Source organism: Geotrypetes seraphini, chromosome 17, assembly GCF_902459505.1.
Source record: "Geotrypetes seraphini chromosome 17, aGeoSer1.1, whole genome shotgun sequence".
In the NCBI taxonomy this organism is placed as follows: domain Eukaryota; kingdom Metazoa; phylum Chordata; class Amphibia; order Gymnophiona; family Dermophiidae; genus Geotrypetes; species Geotrypetes seraphini.
Window position 1 is genome coordinate 29,614,627 of NC_047100.1, and position 25,833 is coordinate 29,640,459.

Here is a 25,833-nt window from a genome sequence, read left to right on the forward strand (position 1 = left end):
ATAGAAATCGCCAGTTTCAACAAGAAAAGGTAAGGGAAAAGGAGGGAGGGAGATGCATGGCCGGCTGGCCGGCGGGAGAGGGAGCTGCTGGATCGAACGCTCGTTCACCGCGCATGCTAACCATTCACTGCTCCACGGGGCGGTGAATGGCCTTGTCCCCGATCGCGCGGTGACCTTTTTTTTTGGTCACCGTTTTGGCGGGTAACAACCACCGTGTCATTCTCTAGTTGGAAAGAGCTTTCCAGGGCATCACATTGTTCTGAAACCAGACCAAGGAGCTGTGAACTGAATGAAAAAAGGGCACAGGAGAAGGGTCCAGGACCAAAGCCTAAGAAACAAAAGGTTGAAAATCCAAATGGAGCTCTTTCAGAACATAATCCATAAAGAGGTGGACAGAAACCTGCTTAAAAATCTGCAAAGAAGGGTAGCACTCAAATCCAGATGCTAAGGGCAGCCGAGGAGACCAGTCTCAGCAAAGGCAGCAGCGCCTTGAAACCCAAGTGGTTTTCACTCCAGAGGCATAAACAGCCTGTGCTTGAAACCCATGACAAGGTCACCAGCAAGCAGACTACCAGAGAAAGGGACCCCTAGTCTAGAAATGGTAGCACACAGCAGGCTGCCTTTACAGATCCACCAGAGTTTCTCTGTGAAGCAACAGTCTGGCATCGTGGGACTGTGTCCTTTCCTCCGATAGGGGACCATCTGGAAGGGGTCTCAAGGCACTGAAGCCACCAAGAAAACAAACTTTAAGAAAAAGAAGCAGAGCAACTGCAAAGACTTCTGCATGGATTGCTTGCAGAAATTGTAACTGGATTAGTTTGCTAGCTCTCAGGCTAAGGGGGTGGAGCATGTGCTCAGAAATTTTGTGGATTTCTGCAACTCCCGGATTGCGGGTTGGGATTGAACATCTAGCATATGGAATCCGGAAGGGACATAACAGAATATTAAGTTGGTGCTTGTAAAAAGTTTAAAATAAAGTTGCAAAAAAAAAAAAAAAAAAGGCAAGATATGATCAATTCCTTAAGAAGACAAGAGATTAGATATGCAGCTGTCCTGGCTACACAGCAAAATCCATATAGCTTTCTCCAAGATACTTTTGTCATGGAATAAGTTGAAAAGTCAGGAAAACAGTGGCCATACCTCCACTCCATCTTCTCCTGTGTACCCGCAACGGGTCACTCTGCAGTCTGGAATCCCAAACACAGTCATCACTGCACTCATCATAAAGGTCAGCTTCTTCAGGTCATCAGACAAACCCACTTGCAAAACCTGAGCCATGGAGGGACCTGTTACCCAGATGAGAACATTGCAAACTATTTTAAGTTTTCCGGCTTTTTTGGATCTAATGCTCTGCTTATTTGTTATTCTAATTTTATTAGGGTTGTACATTGATTAAAATGTCTAATACCTATATCTTTCACAAACCTTTGCTTTCATATTTCTTCCTCTTTTTCAAGTCTGTCTAGTTTGTCTCTTCTCTACCATTCATAAGCACCTCCCCTTCCTTTCCATTACATGGCTATCCTCTTTACCCTTCTCCCTTCCCTCCTGTCCCTTTCCCCACCACTCGTGCTCATCATTTCTCTGTCATCACCTTCTTTTTTCCATCACTATTTCTAGAATCTGGCCATCTCAAACACCATCCTACTCCTCCCCATCTATACCTCTTTCTCCCAGAAAATCTTCCTGTGTTCCAATCCTCTCTCTCTCTCTACCCTCCCTCCCTCCCCTAGTCAGGTATATCTCTCTCCACCCTCCCTCCCTCACCTGGTCAGGTATTCTCTCTCTCTCTTCCCTCCCCTGGTCGGTTCTTGCTCTCTTTCTCTGCTCCCCTCCCTAGTCAGGTCTCTCTCTCTGCTCCCCTCCCCCTTCTCTAGTCGGGTATCTCTCTTTGCTCCCTCCCCCTGTCAAGTATCTCTCTCTCCATGTCCTCTGGAATCTTTTAAAAAAACTGGCATCACATGGCCACCCCCCCGTCTTCCTGTACTATGCTGTTTTTTAAAGAAAAATTACAGATTACTAAGAGCAGTTCTGTAAGTTCATTTTTCAATTCTATCAGCACTCTAGGATGTATACCATGCCGTCCAGGCAATTTGCTACTATTTAATTTGTCAAATTGATCCATTACATCATCCAATGTTACAGAGATTTGTATTTGTTTCTCTGATTTATCAGAATTGAATAAAATTTCTGGCATGGATTCCACCTTCTTGGATACAACCCGCCAAGAGAGAGGGTTCTCCCTGTTCTTCTTGTATGCAGTTTGATTTCATCTTTGAATCTCAGACACCCAGTGGCCAATTCTAAAGGTGGGTAAAGTAAAGTTATTCACCTGTAGCAGGTGTTCTCCAAGGACAGTGGACCAAGTACCTTCCCTAGTTGCGCAGGACCCACAGTTGGATCAAAAAGCATAAAGAATGCAACTCCAAGGGGAGGAGGGAGGACGTGTGAAAATACTTGACCTACTACTGTACTCTAAGAATATCGGCTACAGGTGAGTAACTTTGAATAAAAGCAGACCATAGTATTCTCACAAGTGGAAATTCCTAGCAACTAGGCTCACAAAAACAAACAAAACAGTTAATAGGGACTTGCAATGGCAAGGCCAACCAGAACTAAAAACAACAGTCCTGTCGCAAAGGTGCAGCCTGGAAGAGAAAGAATAGGACTAGGAGAGTGGAGCTAAATTCTAGACTCCAAAGAAGTTCTGTAGAACTATTTGACCAAGCCAGCTATTGTGTTGAGTATTCTATTCAAGACAGTAATTGAAGGCCACAATGCAGCTCTGCAAATCTCTTCAATGAAGACTGACCTCAAAGTGGACTACCAACGCAGCTATAGTTCTCAGACTGTGAGCTGTGACATGACCTGCCAGAGTCAGTTCAGCCTAGACATAAGTGAAAGAGATGCACTCTGCTAGCCAACTGGACAAAGTGCTGATCCCATTCTTTTTGGTCCAAAAGAAATAAAAAGCTGGGTAGATTGTCTATGGGCCTTAGTCCATTCCAGATAGAAAGCTAAGTCTCATTTGCAGTTCAAGGTGTGTAATGAGCTTTCACCATGATGGGCATGAAGTTTCAGGAAAATGTTGGCAGGAGAACTGGCTGGTTAAGATGGAACTTACGGCGAGTGCAGATAACTACTCTGTTGTGATGAAACTTTGTGTAATGTGGATCAGCAACTAGGACCTGCAGGTTATTGACTCTGCAAGCTGAAATGGCCACCAGCAAAAACAAGAACTTCCAGGTGAGGTAGGAATTGAGGGGCTCAAAAGGAGCTTTCATTAGCTGGCTTACTTTGATATCCCTTGATACAGTTGTATGTTTTATGGGGGCTTTTTGTCAGAAGCAAATCTTGCATAAATCAAACAACTAGAAGCTGTACAGAGATGGGCATTTATTGCACTAAGGTAAACCCTTACAAAGTTAGTTTTAAGACCAGACTTGAAGAGGTGTAGAAGTTATTCAAGCAGGTTTTATGTAGAGCAAATGGAAAACCTCCTTCACTTAAAAATAAACACCTCCTAGTGGAATATTTCTTGGAAGCCAATAGAATCTAGAGATACCCTCAAGGAGTCGAAGGGAAGCAAATTATATGCTTTTAACATCCAAGCTATGAAGGCCAGGGACTAGAGATGATGCTGATGAGATATCTTATTTTATGTGATGAGGGTCAGAAAACAGCCCAATCTCCACAGTTCTTCAGAGGACAACCTCAGAAGTAGAGAGACCATATCTGCCTTGGCCAGTAAGGCATTAGGATTGTGGTTCCCCAATCCTGCTCGAGTTCCAACAGAATCTTCCCTATCAGAGGTATTGGAAAATACACATACAGAAGGCCAACTTTCCTACTGAGGAGAAAGGAATTTGATGCTAGTCTGCCATGTTGTCTGGAGCAGTACTGAGGGACCTTGTTATTGAGGTGAGTGGCAAAAAGATCCATTGAGGGGTGTCCCACTTAGAAGATTTTGTGGGCAACACCAGTGTTGAGGGACAACTTGTGCAATTGCAGCACCTTGCTCAGACTGTCCACTAGACAATTGTCTTTCTCAGCCAGGTATATGGCTTGAATACCATGCCATGGCAAGTGGTCCAGTTTCATATACCAACTGCTTCCTTACACAAAAGGTAGGATCCCATACCCCTCTGCTTGTTGACGTAGTATATGGCAACCTGGTTGTCTGTCTGAATTAGTATAGTTTGATTCAACAGTCAATCACTGAATGCCTTCAGCACATTCCAGATTGCTTAGAGCTTCAGGAGATTGATCTGAAGATCTGTCTCCTGAGTGGACCAGAGTTCCTGGGTTTGAAGTTCGTCTCCATGGGCTCCCAACCCCAGCATGCATGCATCTGTGGTTAGAACTTTCTGGAATGGAGGAATTTGCAATGGGAGATCCAGGATCAAACTTGATCAAATCATCCACCAGAGGAGTGACTGGGCCAGCTCCAGTATAACCATGATAACACCACTGGGAAGGAAGAGTCCCCTGGGCAGCACTCAAATGAGGTGAACCATGAGAGTCACTGTGGAGTCTATGTGGCTTAGTAATCTCAACATCTGTTATCTTAGGCAGCACGTAGTAGAAACTGAGGCTGATGTCAGACAGACTTCTACCGTCTGTATTCCACAAATGGCGAGAGTCTAAAAGATCAGCCAAATCTAGCATGGGGAAACTGAGGACAATGCTGGATAGACTCAAAGGTCTATGTCTTAATCAGCTTTTGGCTACAAACAGACTTTCCCTGAACATAGCCAAATCACGAGGCATCCTATTCCCAGTCAAAAACAAAGATACCTTAACTGGACAAAGATGTATTGACTCTTGTCCACTCCAAATAGAATCCAAATTAAACCTACTAAGAATTATTTTTGACGAAGATCAAATTACCACGATCAAATCAGTTCATTGACCATAAACTGTTTCTACAAACTTTGTCTAATTCGTTCCATAACCTTTGTTCTGGAACCTGCTTCTATTCAAACTTTAATTCATTCGGTGCTAAGGCCCATGCTCTTCAACATATTTATAAACGACCTAGAAATTGGCACGACGAGTGAGGTGATTAAATTTGCGGACGATACAAAGTTATTCAGAGAAGTGAGGACACAGAAGGATTGTGAAGACCTACAAAGAGACATAAATATGCTCGAGGAATGGGCCACGAAATGGCATATGAGGTTCAATGTGGATAAGTGCAAGGTGATGCATGTTGGTAACAAAAATCATATGCACGAATACAGGATGTCCGGTGCTATACTCGGAGAGAGCCCCCAGGAAAGAGACTTGAGAGTACTTGTAGACAAGTCAATGAAACCATCCGCGCAATGTGCGGCGGCGGCAAAAAGGGCAAACAGAATGCTAGGAATGATCAAGAAGGGGATCACAAACAGATCTGAGAAGGTTATCATGCCGCTGTACCAGGCCATGGTGCGTCCCTACCTGGAATACTGCATCCAACACTGGTCGCTGTACATGAAAAAGGACATAGTACTACTCGAAAGGGTCCAGAAAAGAGCGACAAAAATGGTTAAAGGACTGGAGGAGTTGCTGTAGAATGAGAGGCTAGAGAAACTAGATTGAAATGTTCAAGATATTGAAGGGAATAGACATAGTAGATAAAGACAGGTTGTTCACCCTCCCCAAGGTGGAAAGAACGAGAGGGCACTCTCAAGTTAAAAGGGGATAGATTCTGTACAAACGTAAGGAAGTTCTTCCTCACCCAGAGAGTGGTAGAAATCTGGAATGCACGGTGTAGGCCTACCAAAAGGAATTCCTGCACTCCATACCAGGGATCAGTTGGGGGACATCACTCAATTCCCACACTTTCCCACTTGGGAGAATAGTACAGCCTGCTTGTCCTTGGAGAAGAGGATCTTTGATCCTATTTAACTTTTGTTTGTCCTGAATAGTTACCTTGCAGGGCCAGAAGTGCTTGGTCCATGATCTCCAGGTCAACATCAAGTCCAGAGGCTTTAAATTTTTTCAATTTGTTCTGTAATGGAAAGAAAAGCTGGTAAGTATGGGTTTTGTATTTGTTCACAGCGTTCCAGCGTTCTAATAATATTTGAGTGAGCAGCAGGTAAAACTGACAGCAAAGTTCAGGGTAAGCAGGACATAGCATCACAGTAACACAGATAAGAGAAATTAGTCACTTTGTCACAGATACAAATGTGAAAGAAAGCAGAAGCAGAATCCCGAAAGCAAAGGCAAAAACAGTCAGCCTCAGCAAAGTTGTTTCAAGATGAAAGCAGTCAAATCTGTGCATGTTGTGACATGTCTCAAGGGTTCTTATACCCAGTTGGAGTCTAACATTCCAAGAAAAAGCCAAAAGGGAAAAAGCCAAAGGAGATCAATGAACGCATGACTGCAGTTTATGATAATAACAGCTTTATTTATATCCCGTCAAACCTTTCAGTTCAAGATGGTTTACAACAAGAGAGACTGCAAGAATGAGCATGAAGTAGGAGGAAACAGACAGGCGCGTAACGGAGTTATATACAACAGGAGCATGCCGGAAGACGTAGAGGAAAAACGATTAAGGCTTGCAACCTGAACTTTCAGGGAGACCACTGCCAGACTTCTGGCTAAACCCTCCTGAAGGAAAACGAGGACTACCTACCTGCTTAGGTTCTACCTAACTCCTAGCACCTCCCTGTGAGAAAAGCCTACCAGGCCAGGCTTTGGCAGAAGAAACCAAAGCAGAGGGTACTTCGAGCGCAAAAGAGTCGAGACAACCGGTCATCATCAAGGCTGATTGCTCAAGAGCCATGCCGTAAGAACCCAATGCCATGGGTTCTCCAAGGACACTGGGGTCCCTGACTAAGAAGATATTAATGAAAAGGGAGCCAGAGCCTCTCGTCCTGCTAAAAACATACAAGAAGAATGGCTTCTGTGAGAGGAACCAGGCTCCTGAGACCAGGAAATGTCGACTGAGGAAGACTGCTAGAAAATTGGCGACTCCGGCCCCAGGGGCTGCCGAGAAAGGCAGAAGAAGCGCTTCCTCTCAGTGGAATGCTGCCGATCTGTCTTGCTTGAAAGAGAGCGAGCACTAGAGCTCCCTCATGATGTATATATGCCACCGCTGGTCTTCCTGAAAGGGCTGGAGTGCGAATAGCTAGCTGAATTTCCGAAGCTCCAGACTAAAGGTCCACCAACATTGCAGACCAGGAGTCTACTACCCCTAAATGGAGCGGGCCCCACAATGAGCCCGCAACCCAACAGCATTTGTACTAAGAGTTATCCACTCTGAAATCTGAAGAAACCTTGCTGAAAGTTAACCTGAAGCCACCATCTCAAATTGCTGTTATCTAGCTACATCTAGGAGAGTGGCCATTAAAGGGGCAAAAACTCAGCGGAGATCATCAAGAGACGAGGGACTCCCATCAAGGGTGCATGGGCGCTCTTGCCCAGGGGATCGCCTTCAAGGAGGCAGCTCAAGCGCCAGAACCCACGGCGAGAAAGCCAGACAATCCAAGAGAATTCTAATCTGTTGACGAAGGTTCTGTCTACCAAAGAGAAGCCCTAGAAAACCCAGAGACTAGGAAGACACCATAACTCCAAAATGGCCCTTGGGCAAGATTTTCTTCAGAAGGCACAGACCCAGGCCAGCTCCCCAACCCAAGAGGACACGGAACAGGCAAAGTCCGAAGCTCCTGCCCCATCCCCCAGCATGCTAGAGCACTTGTTTTAAATTTGCTGATCTGGCACAATCAATGTCCAAATCCAATAGATTAGGGGCTGGGGAGTCCGTCCCAATTGATTTTGAGGCAAATTGAGGGGGTTTTGAGGCAGAATTTAAAGTTAGAAAAAAAGATCAATTTTAAAATCCAAGATGGCCCCCAAAAACGGCAAAAATAAACAAAATCCGAAAATAAAAAAATAGCGATTTGGAGTCTGGGGGAGACCTGAACCTTACCCACAGAAACTGTGAAGAACAGATTTAAAAAGTTTTCCAGGCCACCCCCAAAGTTCCCATAGGAAATAACGGAGTTACTTACAGTTCCTGCAGTGCCTTTTGCCTATCAGTGTTTTATAGCAGCTGAGTGGAAAAAAAAAAGATCTTTTCTGCCTCAGAACAGTTCCAAATGGCCAGGAATGAAGATCTTTGGACTGCCAGCTGGCCAGAGACCGACTACACCCTCCGCCCCAACAGATCCTTCGCCACGTGGCCAGGGGCGGGAAAGGCAGCCTGCATCTTGAAACCCGGGTGGGTTTCTGTCCAGACACTAGAAACCTGTGACTGTGGGGTCACCGGCCAGAAGACTTCCACAGGAAAGGGCCGTGGGCACTTAAAGAGGGTGGCACACAGCAGGCTGGCTCCACAGATCCACCAAAGTTTCTCTGTGAAGCTGCAGTCTGCATCCTTTTCTCTGCCAGCGGACCACCGGGGAGGGGTCTCAAGGCAATGAAGCCACCGAGAAATGAAATTTAAGTGAAAAAATAAGAAACAGAAGCATAGCAACAGCAAAAGACTTTTCTGCCCAGACTGCTTGCAGAAAGTGAAACTGTTTCTACCACTAGAGGGAGCGCATCATGTGTTCTGAAAAGATGCAAATTCTGCAACACCCAGACTGCAGGTTGGGATTTAACACCTAGCGTATGGAATCTGGAAGGGACGTAACAGAATTTTGATTTGCTAAATAAAATCAGAGGAATAGAAAAAACCAGACCTGCATGAGAGCTAAATCCTTCTCAGCACAGCCAGCATTGGATACCACATACAGATGCCCTTGCGAGGTGTTGGTCACAATCAAGTCATCAATGATGCCCCCTTTCTCATTAGTAAACAGAGTAAGTGTGCCCTGAAACAAAGGAACACCAAAGATATATTTTAGTATACTGCTGCTATAAAGACAAAGAAATGACCAATAAAAACAAAGAGTTAAATAAAAAGGAACAGATGGTTTTTAGACCAATAGAAAAAGGTAACAATACATTTCTTGACTAGCTTTCTGGCACTAAAAGCGCATTGAGCAAAGCTGACATTTATCAGAAAAAAGGGAATCATTAAAAACATTTAAGTGAGAACCTGAACCATCGTGCCCAGCAGTCCACTCACGCGGCGGCCCCCAGGTCAAAGACCAGTGCTCTAAATGAGTCCAGCCTCACCTGCGTACGTTCCAGTTTAGCAGGAACTTGTCCAACTTTGTCTTGAATCCCTGGAGGGTGTTTTCCCCTACGACATCACTAACAGCAGGTCAGCAATTTCATATTTGAGCTCTTTTAGTATCCTGGGATGTATACCTTCCGGTCCTGATGATTTATCACTTTTTAACTTGTCAGTTTGGCTTAGTACATCTTCCAGATTCACCAAGATTTCTTTCAGTTCCTCTGCATCATCACCCTTGAAAACCATTTCCGGTTCAAGTGGATCTCTCATATCTTTTTCCGTAAAGACTGAAGCAAAGAATTCATTCAGTCTTTCCGCTATGGCCTTATACTCCCTGAGCACACCTTTTGCTCCTTGATCATCCAACAGTCCCACAGATTCCCTCACAGGTTTTTTGCTTCTGATGTACCTAAAACGATTGCTATGAGTTTTTGCCTCTTTTGCAAGTTTCTCTTCATATTCTTTCTTAGCTGTCTTTATCAATGTTTTGCATCTAACTTGCCAGTGCTTGTGTTTCTTCTTATTTTTATTCATTCGGATCCTTTTTCCATTCTTTAAAGGATGTTTTCTTGGCTCTAATAGCCTCTTTCACTTCACCTTTTAACCACGCCGGCTCTCATTTCTTTTCTTTCCACCTTTGCTGATATGTGGAATACATCTGGTCTGGGCTTCCACAAAGGTATTTTTAAATAACATCCACACCTGGTTTACAGTCCTAACCTTTGCAACTGATCCTTTTAGCTTCTTTTTAACCATTTTCCTCATTTTATCATAGTCGCCCTCCCAAAAATTAAATGCCCCTACAGTAGATTTCTTTTGCAATGTTACTCCTGGTATCAGCTCAAATTTGATCACGTTATTTATTTTATTTCATTTCTTCCATTTGTGCGTCACACATACCTATACAAGCTCTATATTTCAGAGGAAGGGGTTAGAAGAGGGTAGGGAGCACTATGGAGGGCAAGAGAGGAGAGAAGCATTTAGAATATTTCATAGAAATTGCTAACTTTACAGATAGGGGCACCACCAATGTAAATGATATCTAAATGAATTAAAGTAATATGTAAAAAGGAACAGAAGGGAGGAACCGTTCTACAATAGAATTCAGGAAATTCAATTAATAAAATAAAAACAATAAGGGTAAAAACAATGGAATAAAATTTAAAATAATTCATATACAGTCAAACCTCGGTTTGCGAGTAACCCGGTTTGTGAATGTTTTGCAAGAAGAGCAAAACATTCTCGCAAAACTTGTCTCGCAAACTGAGTGTTGACTCGATTTGCGAGCACCCCCCCCCCCCCAATAACCGGCATCGCTCCCCCCCGCTCGCAAAGGCTCCCTCGCTCGAACCGGCAACCCCCCCCTGCGCAAACCGGCACCCCCCGCCCGAACAACTTAAACTTACCCTCCCCCCCCAGCACCGGCACACAGCCCACAGGATGTGCCGGTGCCGCTAGAAGATCTTCCTGCTTCTGCCGGCCATGAGCATGCATCTGCGCATGCTGAAGGACTTTTAATTCTCCCTCTCGCCGAGATTCTCAACATATGACACTCAATGCAAAAGATTGGATAGCAACCCTCTTGGCTGCTGGGCTACTGTTTGCATCTTGTTATTGAGCTAATTAATTAACCTTATTAAGCTACTAGGAATATATTAGACTAGTATAGAGAGCCTTAGGATTTTATTAAAAGATCTAAACTGTCTTTAGAAGGGAACCTACAATTGAGCTTTTCTCCTCAAACCTATCAAAGCTCAGAGCAAAATAATGTCTACTTACCCAAAGATATGTCTTCTGCTTTTCTCCTCTCAGAAAGAGAATGTCCTCTTCCCTCCTTCTCTAACAGACTCTAAAGGCTACACAACTGCCTGACTGATTTTGCTGAGCTAAAAAGAGAACTACAAAAATATAACCCAAGTTTACCTTTCCCAAGTTTGAATACCACCAGACAAAATGTTCCAATGGATGTGTTTTTTATTTTCTCAGCAGAGCAGATCCTCTTCAGGTGTGGGGAAAAGGGTGAGTTTCCAGATCTGGTGAGAGGGTTTGCGGGTTAGGTGTTTCAGGTTTGTGCAGATTGTCCTTGTTAAGATCAGCTGGAGAAATGTGAAGGGTAATTTAGAAGAGTAATGTGAGCCTAGGGGGTGGGTGGGCAGAGGCAGATAGTAGTTCACAGCTTGCTGTGAAAACTATCTTTAATGCAGATCCTCTACAACCTCCCTCTTAGAGCCAGGTTAGGCACTAGGCCAGAATTCATCCCCTCAAGGGAAGGGTTGTAGAGTGATCTGTAATGATACTGCATCCTTGGATTTCTTTGTTACTCCTATATCCTATTTGTTCTTCTAGCACTGTATAGCCAACCTGTTGATCTGAGATTGTTTTCTTATTTTTTCCTTCTTATCTTGATTTTGTAATTGGTCTCAAGGTGCAGTTTTCAATAAAAATTGTTGAAACGTAAACCACTGATGCTCCTTGTGACCTAGGCAACTCACTTTACTCAACACTACCTCAGGTACAACTTTGATTAGGCAGGAAAACAAGTTCTGTAGCTCAGTGGATCTCACCTTGATCTTGGATTTGGAAAAGGCAAGCAACAAATTCTAAAATTGTCAATTCATCGGCATCCATAGCTCAAATTAACAAGCCATGCACAAATGTGGGAGTACCTGGTTCTCTTGAAGTTCAGCAATATCTCCCACTACTAGGCTCTCCATAAACTTCACACGGTCTCTGCCCAAAACTTTAGTCTGAAAAGAGATGGACAACTCTTTACTGCTGATTGTGGTTTCTACAATGTTAACCCTTTCATTGGCAGAAGCTTTACATAACTTGTTGTTGAAGGAGAGCAACAGTGCCAAATAAAGAGTTAATTATAGTTTTCTCCCTTGCTTTTGCTTGACTTCTGGTTATAAGAACACTAAACACTTCTACAGGTCTAGAGTTTTCAGGTTCCTCCAGTTACAAGAGGAAGATTTTAGACTAGTCCTGGACTTCAGGCAACCCTATCCCTCGATGCATTAGAGGACCTACAGCACAGATTTTTAATGTGTAGAATCTAGGGCAGCGGTCTCAAACTCAAACCCTTTGCAGGGCCACATTTTGGTAGGTACCTGGAGGGCTGCAGAAAAAATAGTTAATGTCTTATTAAAGAAATGACAACTTTGCATGAGGTAAAACTCGTTATAGTAACTATAATGAGTTTTACCTCATGCAAAGTTGTCATATAGTTATAATATAGTTTATAAATCTTATAACTATAAGTTTATAATAATAAATATAATATAATAAAGCTTTCAGCTGTGTAGAGCTGACTTATAGTCATAAGATTTATAAACTTAAAGTCAGCTCTACATAGCTGAAAGCAGTGCAACATGCAGAAAGTGAAAAACTATCGAAGTATCAACTGCAAAAGACAAGATTTTGGACCAACTATTTTGAGGCTCTCGGTATTATAAAGGATGATTCTTTATGAAAAACTTGTGCCTTAAGTGTTTGGCGGTCGCATCCGCAACCGCCTTCAGCTCTCATCTCCTCCAGCACCGGACACACGCACAAGCTACGCTGCCTCCAATGGTTACCTTATGTTCTGGAACCTCACGCAAGCGCTTTCCTGCATCTGTACGCGATTGTGAGGTGGAGTGGAGAGGACAATCGCGTACAGACGCAGGAAAGTGCTTGCGTGAGGTTACAGCGACCGCCAGACACTTAAGGCACACGTTTTCCATAAAGAATCATTCTTTATAATACTGAGGGCCTCAAAATAGTACCTGGCGGGCCACGAGTTTGAGGCCACTGATTTAGGGCTATGAATGGCACACTACTTTATGGTTCTAAAGTTTAAAACCAAAACTGGCCAAAAAGTCTTGAACTGGGAAACTCAGCAGCTCGGTTAGTGTGGCTACAGGGGGTCAACTATGACTGGCATTTACAGGGCCCAGGGATAGATGCACTAAAGCCTCTGATCGTTTAACGATCGTCGCTAAACTTCTTTGACTGGTTTAGCGACCGATCGTATTTGCTGACCCGATGCTCTAAACAGGCTCACTGCGTGTTTTCAGTGCAGTCCTACATTCTCTGATTCTGGCATACAAATGAGGTCATTAATATTAAAATCAGGCATCCGCTCAATGCCCTTAAGTTGCATGCCAGAATTGAGTCAGCAGGAGTGACCCGGAAAAGACAATGATCTGCCTATATTTTCACTGTTTCAATGGGTACACACAATATCTGGCCCATTAAAAAAATGCCAGGCTGCCCCCCATACAATTACAACCCCCCCAGAACCAGAGAAAGGAGGTATGCCCACTACCCTCCTGCCATCGCAAACCCCCTCCTCCCCGAACCTGCCAAAATCATCAGGAGAGATGTCCATTCCCTCCTACCGCTGCAAAACAACTCCCCCTGCACAGACTGCCCCCCCCAAGGACCCCCAAACCATCAGCAGGAAGGATGCCCACTCCCTCATGCTGCCATGAAGCAACCCCCCACCATATCCCCCCAAATGACCCTTCCCCTCCCCTGCACCCTTCTGTCACAGGATGCCCCCCGCTCCCCCATACCTTAAAAATAGATAGCAGGAGGGATGCCAAGTCCCTCCTCTTCTCCAGGCCCACCATTGCAAAATGGCAAGCTTTCCCCTTCCCAGTGTATCCTGGGATACACAGGGAGGGCCCTAAGGCCCCTGGCTTTAGACAAAGAGCCAATGAGGGCCTTAGGCTCCTCCCTCTGTATCCCAGGATACAAGAGGGAAGAACCTAAGGCCCCGATTGGCTTGACTGAGCCAATCAGAGCTTTATGCTCCTCTCCCTTATATCCTATGATACAGAGGGAGGAGCTTTAAGGCCCTGATTGGCTCTGATGCCTAAAGCCCATCCTCTCTATCCCACCTTCCCCAGTTCCCTTCAGCATCTGTTTTTCTGCACCCCACATTTACTCCCTAAAACCCTAAAATCGCAGGTGGCTGCAGGAAAAGTCGTCTCTGATGCAACTTCCGGTTGCGTCAGAGAGGACCTTTAAGGCAGCCACACGCGATTTCAATGCTCCGGCTGCTGGTAAGAAACACATTTAGAAATTGCCTGCCGCGAAGGTAAGGAGTAGGGAGGAAGATGATCAGGCGGCAGCGGCGGTGATCGGGCTCAGGCGGCAGCGATATGGAGGGATATGCTTGGGCGGCGTTGGCGGCTATCAGTATGGAGGGAGCGCGTTCCCTCCCTTCACTGCGGAGACAAGACCATTCTCCGCTCCCTGGGGCAGTGAATGGCCTCCTCCCCGTACCCATGGCGACCACCTCTTTTCTCTCCCCCATTTCGGCTGGTTACTCACGGCTAGCCTCGGGTAACAGCCACCGTATCATTCTCTAGATGACATCACCCACATATGACAATATGCTGCCTGCTTGTCCTGGGATAAGTTCAGATACAACAAAGAAAGAACCTAATTGTCTAAAGAATTAGTATAAGTAATGGGTGTGTGTCTGGAAACTTGCAGAGCAACTTCTACATGGAGGGAGATGCTCCAGCTTATCAGAAAAATCACAAAATTACCTGAAGCATGTGTGACACATCAAAAAGGGAGCAATGTGTCCGTGTGTGCAGATGTGACTCAATATGGCCTTCTTTGTACTGTACTGGCATGCTCCAGCCAGCAAAGGACACCATCTTTCCACCAAGGCTCCGGTGAAATTCATATAGAGGAGTCCTCTTCTGGGCTTCCTGTAAAAACAAAAACATGATGGCAGATAAAAGGCCAAATAGCTCATCCAGTCTGTCCATACACAATATCTACTATCTCCTCCTCTCCCTAAGTGATCCTATGTGAATTCTTAAATTCAGATACAATCCTCACCTCCACCAGGAGGCTAGTCCATGTATCCACCACCTTTTCCATAAAACAAAAATACATACTTGTAAGCAGGCATATATCATATTTATGTTATTGAAAGCTTCTATACTACTACTGATGACTGGGGAGTCAATTGTTTACATGAGCTTCTGTAAAGGTGTTATAATACAGAGTTAGTGTTTTCCGAGATGGTTTTCAATACAGACATTTATACCACAATCCTACGTATATACAGTGTGTGGGGGTCTGTACTTTGTGTTGCAGTGGTTATCTGGTCACTTTGGATAACTTCTGGGCACTTAGACCTGTTTTTAGATTGCCTAAATCACAACATATAAGTTTTGCCAAGGCAGCCTCGTAAAACGTTCGATTATCCCGGCAGTACGACACAGTCTAGGTCAACCCACATCCCGCCCTAACCACTCCTTCAAAAATACCCCTTTCAGCTCTGGGTGCACAGCGGGATTCAGAGGCCTAAAACCCGTTTCGATTATCCAAGTGCTGATTTGGGTGGGTTTTTAGACATATGTCTGTTTTGATTATGCGACCCATAGTACTGACTGTGTGGAAACATTCAACATACCATCCTAGAGATTGTAAGTTTCTATATACTTCTTTAATCTGACCTTAATTAAGATTGTTGATCTGTGTTACTATAGATTTGAGTTAAATAAAGCCAATTTTAAATCCCAAGCACCTCTCATATATTACATTACATTAGGGACTTCTATTCCGCCTATACCTTGCAGTTCAAGGCGGATTACAAAAGAGCTAACTGGACATTTCCAGTGAAGTTACAACATTACATTACATTAGTGATTTTTATTCCACTTGTACCTTGTTTTGGGTTTGTTTGTTTTTTTGGTTACAAGGGAGGAGAGGTACATTACATTACATTACATTACATCAGGGATTTCTATTCCGCCATTACCTTGCGGTTCAAGGCGGATTACAAAAGGTTAGTTTAAGGACAGAATTACAATGAATAAAGAATTACAGCGTTACAGAATGACAGAATTATATGAATTGTAGAGCATAGCTAGAGAGGTAATATGAAGATCTTGAGGGCTTTTAGTGGTCGTGTTGTTGTTTCTGTTTTAGGAATTTCTTGAAAAGTGTGGTTTTTATTTCTTTTCTGAACGTCTTATAGTCTGGGGTGGTCATCAGAAGGTTGGAGATTTGGTTATCCAGTCTTGCAGCTTGTGTGGCTAGGAGGCCGTCATGTTGTTTTGTTCTTTTCACTTCTTTGGATGGGGGGGGTATGAATGGGGAGTGCGTTTTTCTGTGTCTGGTGCTGGTTGCTTGGATGAGGCGATTATTCAGGTATGATGGGCTGTCTCCGTGTAGTGTTTTAAATAATATGCAGTAAAATTTAAATTGGATTCTTTCTTGGATTGGGAGCCAGTGTGAGTTGATGTAGGCTTCAGTGATGTGGTCGTGTTTTTTCAATGAATAGACGAGTCTTAAGGCTGTATTTTGGATTGTTTGGAGTTGTCTTATCGTAGTCGCCGGACATGGGAGGAAGAGAATGTTACAGTAGTCCAGTATTCCTAGTACTAGTGATTGTACTATAAGTAGGAATTGTGTGCATTCAAAGAATTTTCGGACTTGTCTCAGGTTTCTCATGATTGCGAATGATTTTTGAGTTGTTTTGTTTATTTGTGGCTGCATTGTGCAGCATCTGTCTATGGTCATGCCTAGTAGTTTTATGGTTGTTTGGATGGGATATTTGGTTGCGTTTATGTCTAGGATGGTTGTGGTTTGGATCCTGTCGTTTTCTAGGAGGATGAATTTGGTTTTGTCTTGGTTGAGTTTAAGTTTGTGATTTTCCATCCAGGTTGTGACTGCTTCCAGTGTGTGGTGAAGTTCCTCTGTCATGGTATGTTTGGAATGATCGTATGGGATGAGGATGGTGATGTCATCTGCATAGCTATAGGATGTTATGCCTAGATTATCCAGATGGGTTCCTAGAGAGGCAGTGTATAGATTGAAGAGGGTGGGGGACAGTGGAGATCCTTGTGGTACACCGCATGGGTTTGACCAGGATTCTGATTTTTCTTTGTTTGATTTTACACTGTAGGTTCTGAGTTTTAGGAATCCTTTGAACCAGGAGTATACTTTGTCTGAGATGCCTATTGCATCTAGTATCTGTAGAAGGATGTTGTGGTCTACTAGGTCGAATGCTGCCGATAGGTCCAGTTGTATGAGTAGCATTTTTTTCCCTATACTAAGTTGTTGTCTGACGGTATCCATGAGGGAGCCTAGTAATGTCTCTGTGCTGAAATTTGTTCTGAATCCTGATTGCATGGGGTGTAGTAGGTTGTGGTCCTCTATGTAATTGGTGAGGAGTTTGGCTACTAGGCCTTCTGTTATTTTGACATATAGCGGAATTGAGGCTATAGGTCTATAGTTGGAAGGGAGGTTTTGTGGTGCCTTTGGGTCTTTTTGGATTGGGGTGATGACAATTTCGCTGAGGTTGTCCGGGAATGTGCCCTCTGTGAGCGTGAATTGGATCCATTGTAGAATTATGGTGCGGAACTTTATACTAGAGGTGGTAAGGAGATATGGGGGGCAATGGTTGAGGTCACAGGAGGCATGGCTGTATTTTTTGTATAATTTGTTAAATTCTGGCCATTTTATGTTTGGGAATTGAGACCAAGTTCTGTCTGCTGCGATTGCTTCTTTTCCTGTGGGGTGGATTGTGATTGGATTTTGGTTGGATGGGTTGAGTATGAGTGTGGCTCTGGTGTTGGTGATTTTATTCCGGAAGAACTTGCAAATTGGATATTAAATTGACTGTACGTTACTGTGTGATATAACAAATAGATTACAGTTAGAGTACAAATAAGATTACGTTACATTTCAGGGATCTGAATACTTGGTTGGTGTTTTGGGGAGGAAGAGATTATTTAAGTGGAGGTATTGGGGGAGAATTTATCTAGGAGGAGGGGGAAGGGTTGGGTTAAGATATCTGGATAATTTTTTTGAAAAGTAGGGTTTTGATTTCTTTTTGAAAAGTTTTTTTTTTATTTTATAATTCTTTATTCATTTTTGTATGTTAGAACAAGTGTATCAAATAAACTCATATAAAACTTAAAGATACACACTTGATTAACTCACATATTAGCATCAAATTTAACATTTCATTAGGAAATTAGTATTCTATAATGTTAAAATATTATGTAAGAAATCTAAATTTATATCATTCTTATTGAATATAATCCCCCATCCCTCCCTCCCTCCCAATTCAATAATACATAAAATCATCTTTATTGTGAATTCATTCAAATATTGATATATTATGTAATAATCAGAAATAAAATCCCACCCCTGTTCCCCTCTAATCAAATATCTTATCATGGGAAAAGTTAATCATTCATTACAAAAAATTTTTTGAAAAGTTTTGAAGTCGCCCATTGTCGTCAACAGGTTGGAGGTGGAGTGGTTAAGTTTTGCTGCTTGCGTCACCAGAAGGTTATCAAACATCTTTTTGCACTGAGTGCTCTTGAGTGGAGGGAAGGCAAAAGGGTTCGGAGTTCACAGCCAAGGAAAAATAAAGGCAGAAAGAAAGAAAGCGGCTAAGAAGAGAGAGAGAAAAAAAGACAGACACACACACATATGTTCTAGCACCCGTTAATGTAACGGGCTTAAAGACTAGTATACATATAAAGCATAGCACTGAGAAAGTATAAACAGATCCTGTTATAACTGGTGGAGCAACGCAGGCAACAAAAAAGGTCAATTTTGAGAGGATCTGTTCTGTGTTTTCAAAGTATTGATTTGTACCTTGGATTAAATGCAGGACAGCAAACAGAAAAGATAAAACTGAAGATCTACACAGGAGGTAGATAGAGCACACAATGTGGTGGTTCAAATTGAAACACAGTAAATCCCAAAAACAAGAAGAGAATTATTAATAATAATAATAATAATAACAGCTTATATACCGCAATACCGTGAAGTTCTATGCGGTTTACAAAGATTAAGCAAAGGTACGAATTGATTGACTTTAAGAGGGGAGGAAGAAAGAGGGTTAATAGGACAGGAAATCCATTTTTTTGAGGAGAGAGTGATCAATAGAACAAGTTCGCTATAGAGGGGAGAGAGAAGAGAGGATCAGTTGTCTAGATACTTTAGGAACAGGTGTGTTTTCAGACGTTTCCTAAATTCCTCATAAGTAGTGGGCGAAAGCAATTGTTCTAGGTCTTTACCCCATGATGCTGCTTGGTGCGAGAGAAGATGTTCATGGTGTTTTTTCAGTTTACAACCTCTCACTGGGGGGGAAACAAAGTTGGAATGTGAGCTTCTCTTGTGTCTGTTGGCTGAGAAGACGAAAAGGTCAGTTATATATTTAGGGGCTTTGAAGCAGAAGCAGGCAAATTTAAACTTTACGCGCGCCTCCATTGGCAGCCAATGCAGCTGCCGGTAGTAGGGTGTCACGTGGTCAAACTTCCTCAGCCCAAAGATCAGTTTGACCGCTGCATTTTGCATCAATTGTAAACGCTGCATGTTCTTTGGGGAAATTGCTAAATAGGCGATGTTACAGTAGTCAAGTAGACTCAGTACGAGGGATTGGACTAGGATTCTGAATGCTGCTGTATCGAAATAAGCTTTAATGGATCTGAGTTTCCAGAGAGTGAAAAATCCCTTTCTGATCAAGGAGTCCACCTGGTCTCTCATGGTTAGGCACTGATCCAAAGTTACACCTAGTATCTTTATGGTAGGTTGGATAGGGTAATTACATAGAGGTGATTTGGTGTCAAGCGGATGTGGCGAAGCAACAAAGAAAGTTGTCTTTTCTGAATTAAGTTTGAGCCTAAAGGTTGTCATCCAGTGCTCCATCACGTTTATGGCTTCTGAAGCTTTAGGGATACTTTCAGAGATAGAATTAACGAATGGGATGATGATCGTAAAATCATCTGCATAACTAAATAGTTTTATCCCTAACTTTAGGTTAGCTGCGTGCCTAGTGAGGACATGTAGACGTTGAAGAGCAATGGAGATAGCGGAGACCCTTGTGGCACACCGGATGGATTGCTCCAGGTATCTGAAGGGCCATAATTAAAACATATTTGATAAGTGCGGGACATAAGGAAGCCACGGAACCAATTCAGCACCTCGTCCCTGATACCAATGGCGTCTAGGCACTGCAGCAGTTTCTCGTGGTCTACTAGATCAAAGGCAGAACTCATATCGAATTGCATAACCAGGGCATTAAGGCCCTTACTAAACAGTAGGCGCAGATTGTCTAAAATAGCCGCAATTACTGTCTCAAAATTCTGCAAGCTAAAAACAAAGTGCTGTGCAGAATATTTTTGAACCATTCGGTTACAGATGGATGTGAATCTTTTAGAGATGTAGAAGGGAAATATGAACAATTCGTATTCTTCGTTGATAAGAAAGAAGTCTGAGAACAGTGTGCTGGTTTGTTCTGTCTGCTTTACATAGAAACATAACATAAGAATTAAATGTGAATTTGTTCCCTTTATTTTATGTTTTTAAAACTTTTTAATTCTTTGTATAAATTGGAAACTGCTTTGCTTAGAAAAGCGGTATATCAAGACCTAAATAAACTTGAAACTTAAACCGCAATTATCGTAGAGTTCAATGCGGTATACAAAAGACTAGCTACAATACAAATTCAGGAAGACAGATAAATTAATCTTTAAAAGCTGAAAAACTTTAAAAACAAAAAAGTCTTAAGTTAAGAACATAAGAACATAAGCAGTGCCTCCGCCGGGTCAGACCATAGGTCCATCCTGCCCAGCAGTCCGCTCCCGCGGCGGCCCAAACAGGTCACGACCTGTCTGAATCACCAGAAGGGGCTCCCTTGCCACCTTGGTTTCTCATTGAAGTCCTATCTTCCCATCGAAGTCCTAACCCTCCAGTCTTGCACATGCACGACCTGGTTGGGTTTCTATACTTATTACCTGGTTAGCTTTCTATACTTGTGTTACATCCCAGCTCCTCCCTCAGTATCCCACGATCCCTTTATCCCTCAGGAATCCGTCCAATCCCTGTTTGAATCCCTGTACCGTACTCTGCCTGATCACTTCCTCCGGTAGCGCATTCCAAGTGTCCACGACCCTTTGGGTGAAAAAAAACTTCCTTGCATTTGTTTTGAACCTATCTCCCTTCAGTTTCTCCGAATGCCCCCTCGTACTTGTTGTCCCCTTCAGTCTGAAGAATCTGTCCCTATCCACCCTCTCTATGCCCCTCATGATCTTGAAGGTCTCTATCATATCTCCCCTGAGCCTCCTTTTTTCCAGGCTCAGTTGTTTTCTATAATGAAGATAAGAAATAGATTTTGATAGCAGACGCTTAAACTCTTTGTCCCATAGTGCCATCTGAAAATGCAAAGTTCTATCATGATATCTCTTGTATCTACAGCCAAATGGCCCATCCAGTCTGCCCATCTGCAGTAACCACTATCTCTTACTCTCTCTAAGAGAACCCAAGTGCCTATCCCAAGCTCTCTTGAATTCAGACAGTCAGGGGGATATGCAGGATGTCAGAGGGAGGGGTGCAGGGATCCACGGCTCAGCTGATCCTGATAGGGGGAAATCCCTAAGCTGCCAGGATTCCTTCTGCCGCAATCAGATGATAGGAAGCTTACGGGTTTGTTAAGATTTCACGAAGGGAAAGGATGACGCAAGTGAGGCCACAAACAAAGCGCCCCTCTCATAAATCTGGTCACATCTGGAAGAGCAGTAAGTGAACTAGAATCTCTGTGTACAGAGAAGCACAAAAAGCCTGCACCCTGAACTTCAAAGGAGACCACTGCCAAAACCCTCTCTAGGCCTGCCGGAAGAAAAGCCTAGACCAACGAAATGGGAACCCTCTCAGGTTTCACCTGGTCCTTATCACACTTCTGTTAAAAGCCTTTCATGCTATGGAATAAGAAGCCATAGAAGAGGGCGTCATTAATTGCAAAAGTGTTGAGAAGACTACATTTGAAGATCTGCACTATATCAAGGTGGAGAGCCTGATGATTTGAGTTCAAGACCAGGAAGAACCAGCAAAAGTAAACTTTCCTGCCCCAGCACCTTATCTTTGGTTAACTTTTACACCACGGATCCTCCCATTTAGTCCCATCAGAAGTGAATCATTGTGGATCTCTGCTGAGAATAAGTGCCAAAATTTGAAACTTGATTGGTGAGAGATGCAACCTAATGATTGGTGCTATTCCTTTAGACTAGTTAGTGTCATTTCCCCAGCAGATTTCAAAGTTTATAAACTTCCCACAAGTTATAAAATCAAGTGGGAGCAGAAGAATCCCTTGTACTAAGTATTGTAGACTACTGTAACAGCCTCTACCTATCATGCCCAAACTACATGATAAAACAACTACAGACCGTTCAGAACACAGCCCTCAGACTCATCTACTCCCTCGGCAAATATGACCACATCACCAATGCATACCTAGACTCACACTGGCTACCGATAAAAGCAAGATCCCAATTCAAATTCTACTGTCTTCTATATAAAGTAACCCACGGAACAGCACCCAGCTACCTAAACAACCGACTATACCGTAACCTCTCACCCAGAATAAGGAGAACTCAGAGCCTATTCATCTACCCCCCTCTCAATGGTACCCGACGCAAGAAACTATACGACAGCCTTTTGGCGACACAGGCAGCGAAGATTGACACTACCATCTCCAATCTACTGATCAAATCAACAGACATTAGAGAATTCCGAAAATAAATCAAAACTCATCTTTTCAAAAAACACTTCCCATCATTCTAACCTCACTATAGCACTAGAAAATACCCTCATGAACACCACCAGCACCACCACAGCAACACCTTCAACATTGTACAACTCACTACTGTATCCCAAATGTATTATTATTCATCACAGTAACCTATTATATACTTACTCTTTGCTTTGTAATTTTCCTGGAAATGTCCAGACTATCTATTGTAACTTGCTATATACATGATTCTTTGTACTGTAATGCTCCTGGAAATGTCCAGACTACTAATTTGTAATCTGCTTAGAACCGCAAGGCACAAGCGGAATAGAAATCACTAATGTAATGTAATACAAAATTTGGTGAACAAATGACAAAAACGTTGTAGCATATCCGCTGCAGTATAGGCAACCAGTGTAAAGATTTTAGAACTGGTGTGGTGTGGTCAATCCTAGGGATACCCTCTATTAATCAAGCTGCTGAATTCATTAGAAGCTGTAATGGATTACATGCTTTCTTTGTCAATCCAAGATAGAGCAAATTGCAATAATCAAGCCAAGTCAACAACAGTGCTTGAACAACAGAGCGAAAATCTACAGGCAGAAGCAGTGGTTTCAATCTATATAGAATGTAATATCCTCCCTGAACTACTTTAGAAATATGTTTCTTCATGGAGAGTTGAGAATCTAACTATACACCAAGAACTAACATCTTGCTCTTCACCAATAACTGTGTACCCATAATTGAAAACTGAATAGGGGTATCTGCAGTCCCAATTTCTCCTCCGACCGTAACTTCAGTTTTTTCCACATTCAACTTTAAACCATGCTGGCCCATCCACATTGTTATCTCATACATATCTGTCTCTGCTTCCTGAATATTCCTCATAGGAAAAAAGAACAAGATATCATCTGCATATAAACGATATTCCACTCCTAAAGACTGAAACATTTTACTTAGTTTAATCACATACAGTAAAACCTTGGACTGTGAGTAACTTGGTGTGTGAGTGTTTTGCAAAACGAGCAAAAGATTTCATAAAATTTTAACTTGATCAACAAGCGTTGTCTTGCAATATGAGCACACTGATGTGCACCACGTACAAGTATGCAAAACATACGTGCATCGCATCGCTGAGCGCAGCACAAGCATTACAACAATAATGAGTCTGAGTTTCTATTATTTCCTAAGGGGAAATTTGCTTTGATCTACAAATGCTTTGGATCACAAGCATGCTTCCGGAACGAATTAGGCTCGCAAACCAAGGTTTTACTGTATATGTTAAATGAGAATAAGGATAGTGCAGAATCTTGAGGCACCCCTTTCTTTGCAGAAACTGTCTGACCTTGCTAAGTAGATATTGAACCAAGAATAAACCTCTCCTCCAAATTAAATAATTTCAACAGGAACAGATCAATATTCACTGTGTCAAAGGCTCCCGACACATCCAGAGAAAGGACACAATATGAATTTTCGCAATGTCTCAACAACTGATGCTAATAACAATTCCACACTGGGCCTTTCTGAAACCAAATTGCATGGAATCCAAGCAACCCACTTCCAGAACAAAACCATTGAATTGTTGCAGTGCAACTTTCTCAAGCAATCGAAATCAGGCGGAAAGAGACCTCGTGGTGGGGTGTCAGAATCCAATTGCAATGAGAAAAGTGGGAGCAGCAGATGTGCGGTGGGGGGGGGGAGCGGGGGGGGGCGGGTCCAGGCGCCCTTCTGAAAGCCTGGAGGGATCCGGCAGGTCCGGCTTTTACCTCTTCGCCTCCAACTTTTCGCCTCTTCTTACCTGGCCGCAGTCGGAACTGAACTTTTTCTCTGCATAAGCGCGTGTTAAAGTTCGGCCTAGTCCGCTCGCTCTGAAGCCGCTCCGGTAACCGCCACCGAGCCGAAGCCCAACTTGGAAGCCGCTCGTCCCGACCCGCACCATTCTGCCCCGCCGCAGCGAACTCGCGCTCGGGACCGCACTGCGCATGCTCGCCTCCGCACGCATGCGCTCACGTCGCCATCTGGGGCCGTGCAGGTAAGCGGCCGCGTAGCAAAGGAGCGGATTGGCTACTCTTTGTCCAATGAGAGAAGGCTTGGCTTACTTGTCCAGGTGGGCCATTTAGGCTTCAGTGAAATATAGACCAGTGTCTCTCAAACTTTCTCAAGCTGGGCCACACTAAAGGTAGTAGCCACGGCACCAGGCGCCCGAAAGTATGTGGTCATCGCCATGATGACATCATGCACCTGCGTGACATCATCACATTCTCCACGCATGCGCACAGACCCTCCAGGTGCCAGCTGATTGCCTACAGCAGTGTTTCTCAACTACTTCAAACTAAGTACCCCCTAAGTCAGTGGTCTCAAACTCACGGCCCACCAGGTACTATTTGCAGGCCCTCGGTATGTTTACCATAATCACAAAAGTAAACTAAAACACTTTCTTGATCATATGTCGCTATATTATTAAGACTTAGCCAACAGGAACCATTTATAAACTATAAAGAGTTTTACCTCATGCAAAATTGTCATTTCTTTAATAAGACATTAACTAACTTTTTTCTGAGGCCCTCCAAGTACCTAGAAATCCAAAATGTGGCCCTGGAAAGGGTTTGAGTTGGAGACCACTGCCCTAAGTCTAACAAATATCAACTCAGTACACCAACCACAGACCTCCCAAGCTCCGCCCCAGATCCCACCTTTACTAATTATAATGCAATTTTTTCAATTCATTTTTCATATACACACAATATACACAGCAGATATAAATTCTCAAAACTGACACATTTCAATCACTATATTGAAAATAAAATCATTTTCCCTACCTTTGTTGTCTGGTGACTATTTTTCTGAGCTTTTCCAGTGCCTTCTTATCAATTGACTGTTTTTCTCTCCTTCACTTCCTGCCTTGCTTCCATCTTTGGCATTAACATTCCATTCTTCTCAAAATCTACTTTCCCATGTCTTACCTTACCTTCCTATCTCTCTCTCTCTCCTTCCCTCCCTGTTTCCATGGTCTGACATCTCTCTCCTTCCCTCCCTCCTCCCAGAGGGCCAACATCTCTCTCTCCTTTCCAATCTGGCATCTATCTCTACTAATACTACTACAATTATTATTTCTACAGCGCTACTAGACTCCCCTCCTTCCCTTCCATTTTCTGGTCTAGTATTTCTCCCTTCCTTTAGT

General features: G+C 43.2%; 1 protein-coding gene across 1 annotated transcript in view; it reads right to left on the reverse strand.

Annotated features, from left to right (window-relative positions):
- The window catches only part of AMT (aminomethyltransferase), a 39,506-nt gene extending 14,761 nt beyond the window's left edge, over positions 1-24,745 (reverse strand). The window contains exons 1-6 of the mRNA XM_033925759.1: positions 24,451-24,745; positions 14,656-14,823; positions 11,779-11,859; positions 8,673-8,804; positions 5,917-5,995; positions 1,141-1,286 (exon numbers count right to left, since the gene is read on the reverse strand). Coding sequence (XP_033781650.1) covers positions 1,141-1,286; positions 5,917-5,995; positions 8,673-8,804; positions 11,779-11,859; positions 14,656-14,823; positions 24,451-24,654 — 810 coding nt within the window. The 5' untranslated portion in view covers positions 24,655-24,745. The remainder of the gene's footprint in view (positions 1-1,140; positions 1,287-5,916; positions 5,996-8,672; positions 8,805-11,778; positions 11,860-14,655; positions 14,824-24,450) is intronic.
- Positions 24,746-25,833: the final 1,088 nt, after the last annotated feature.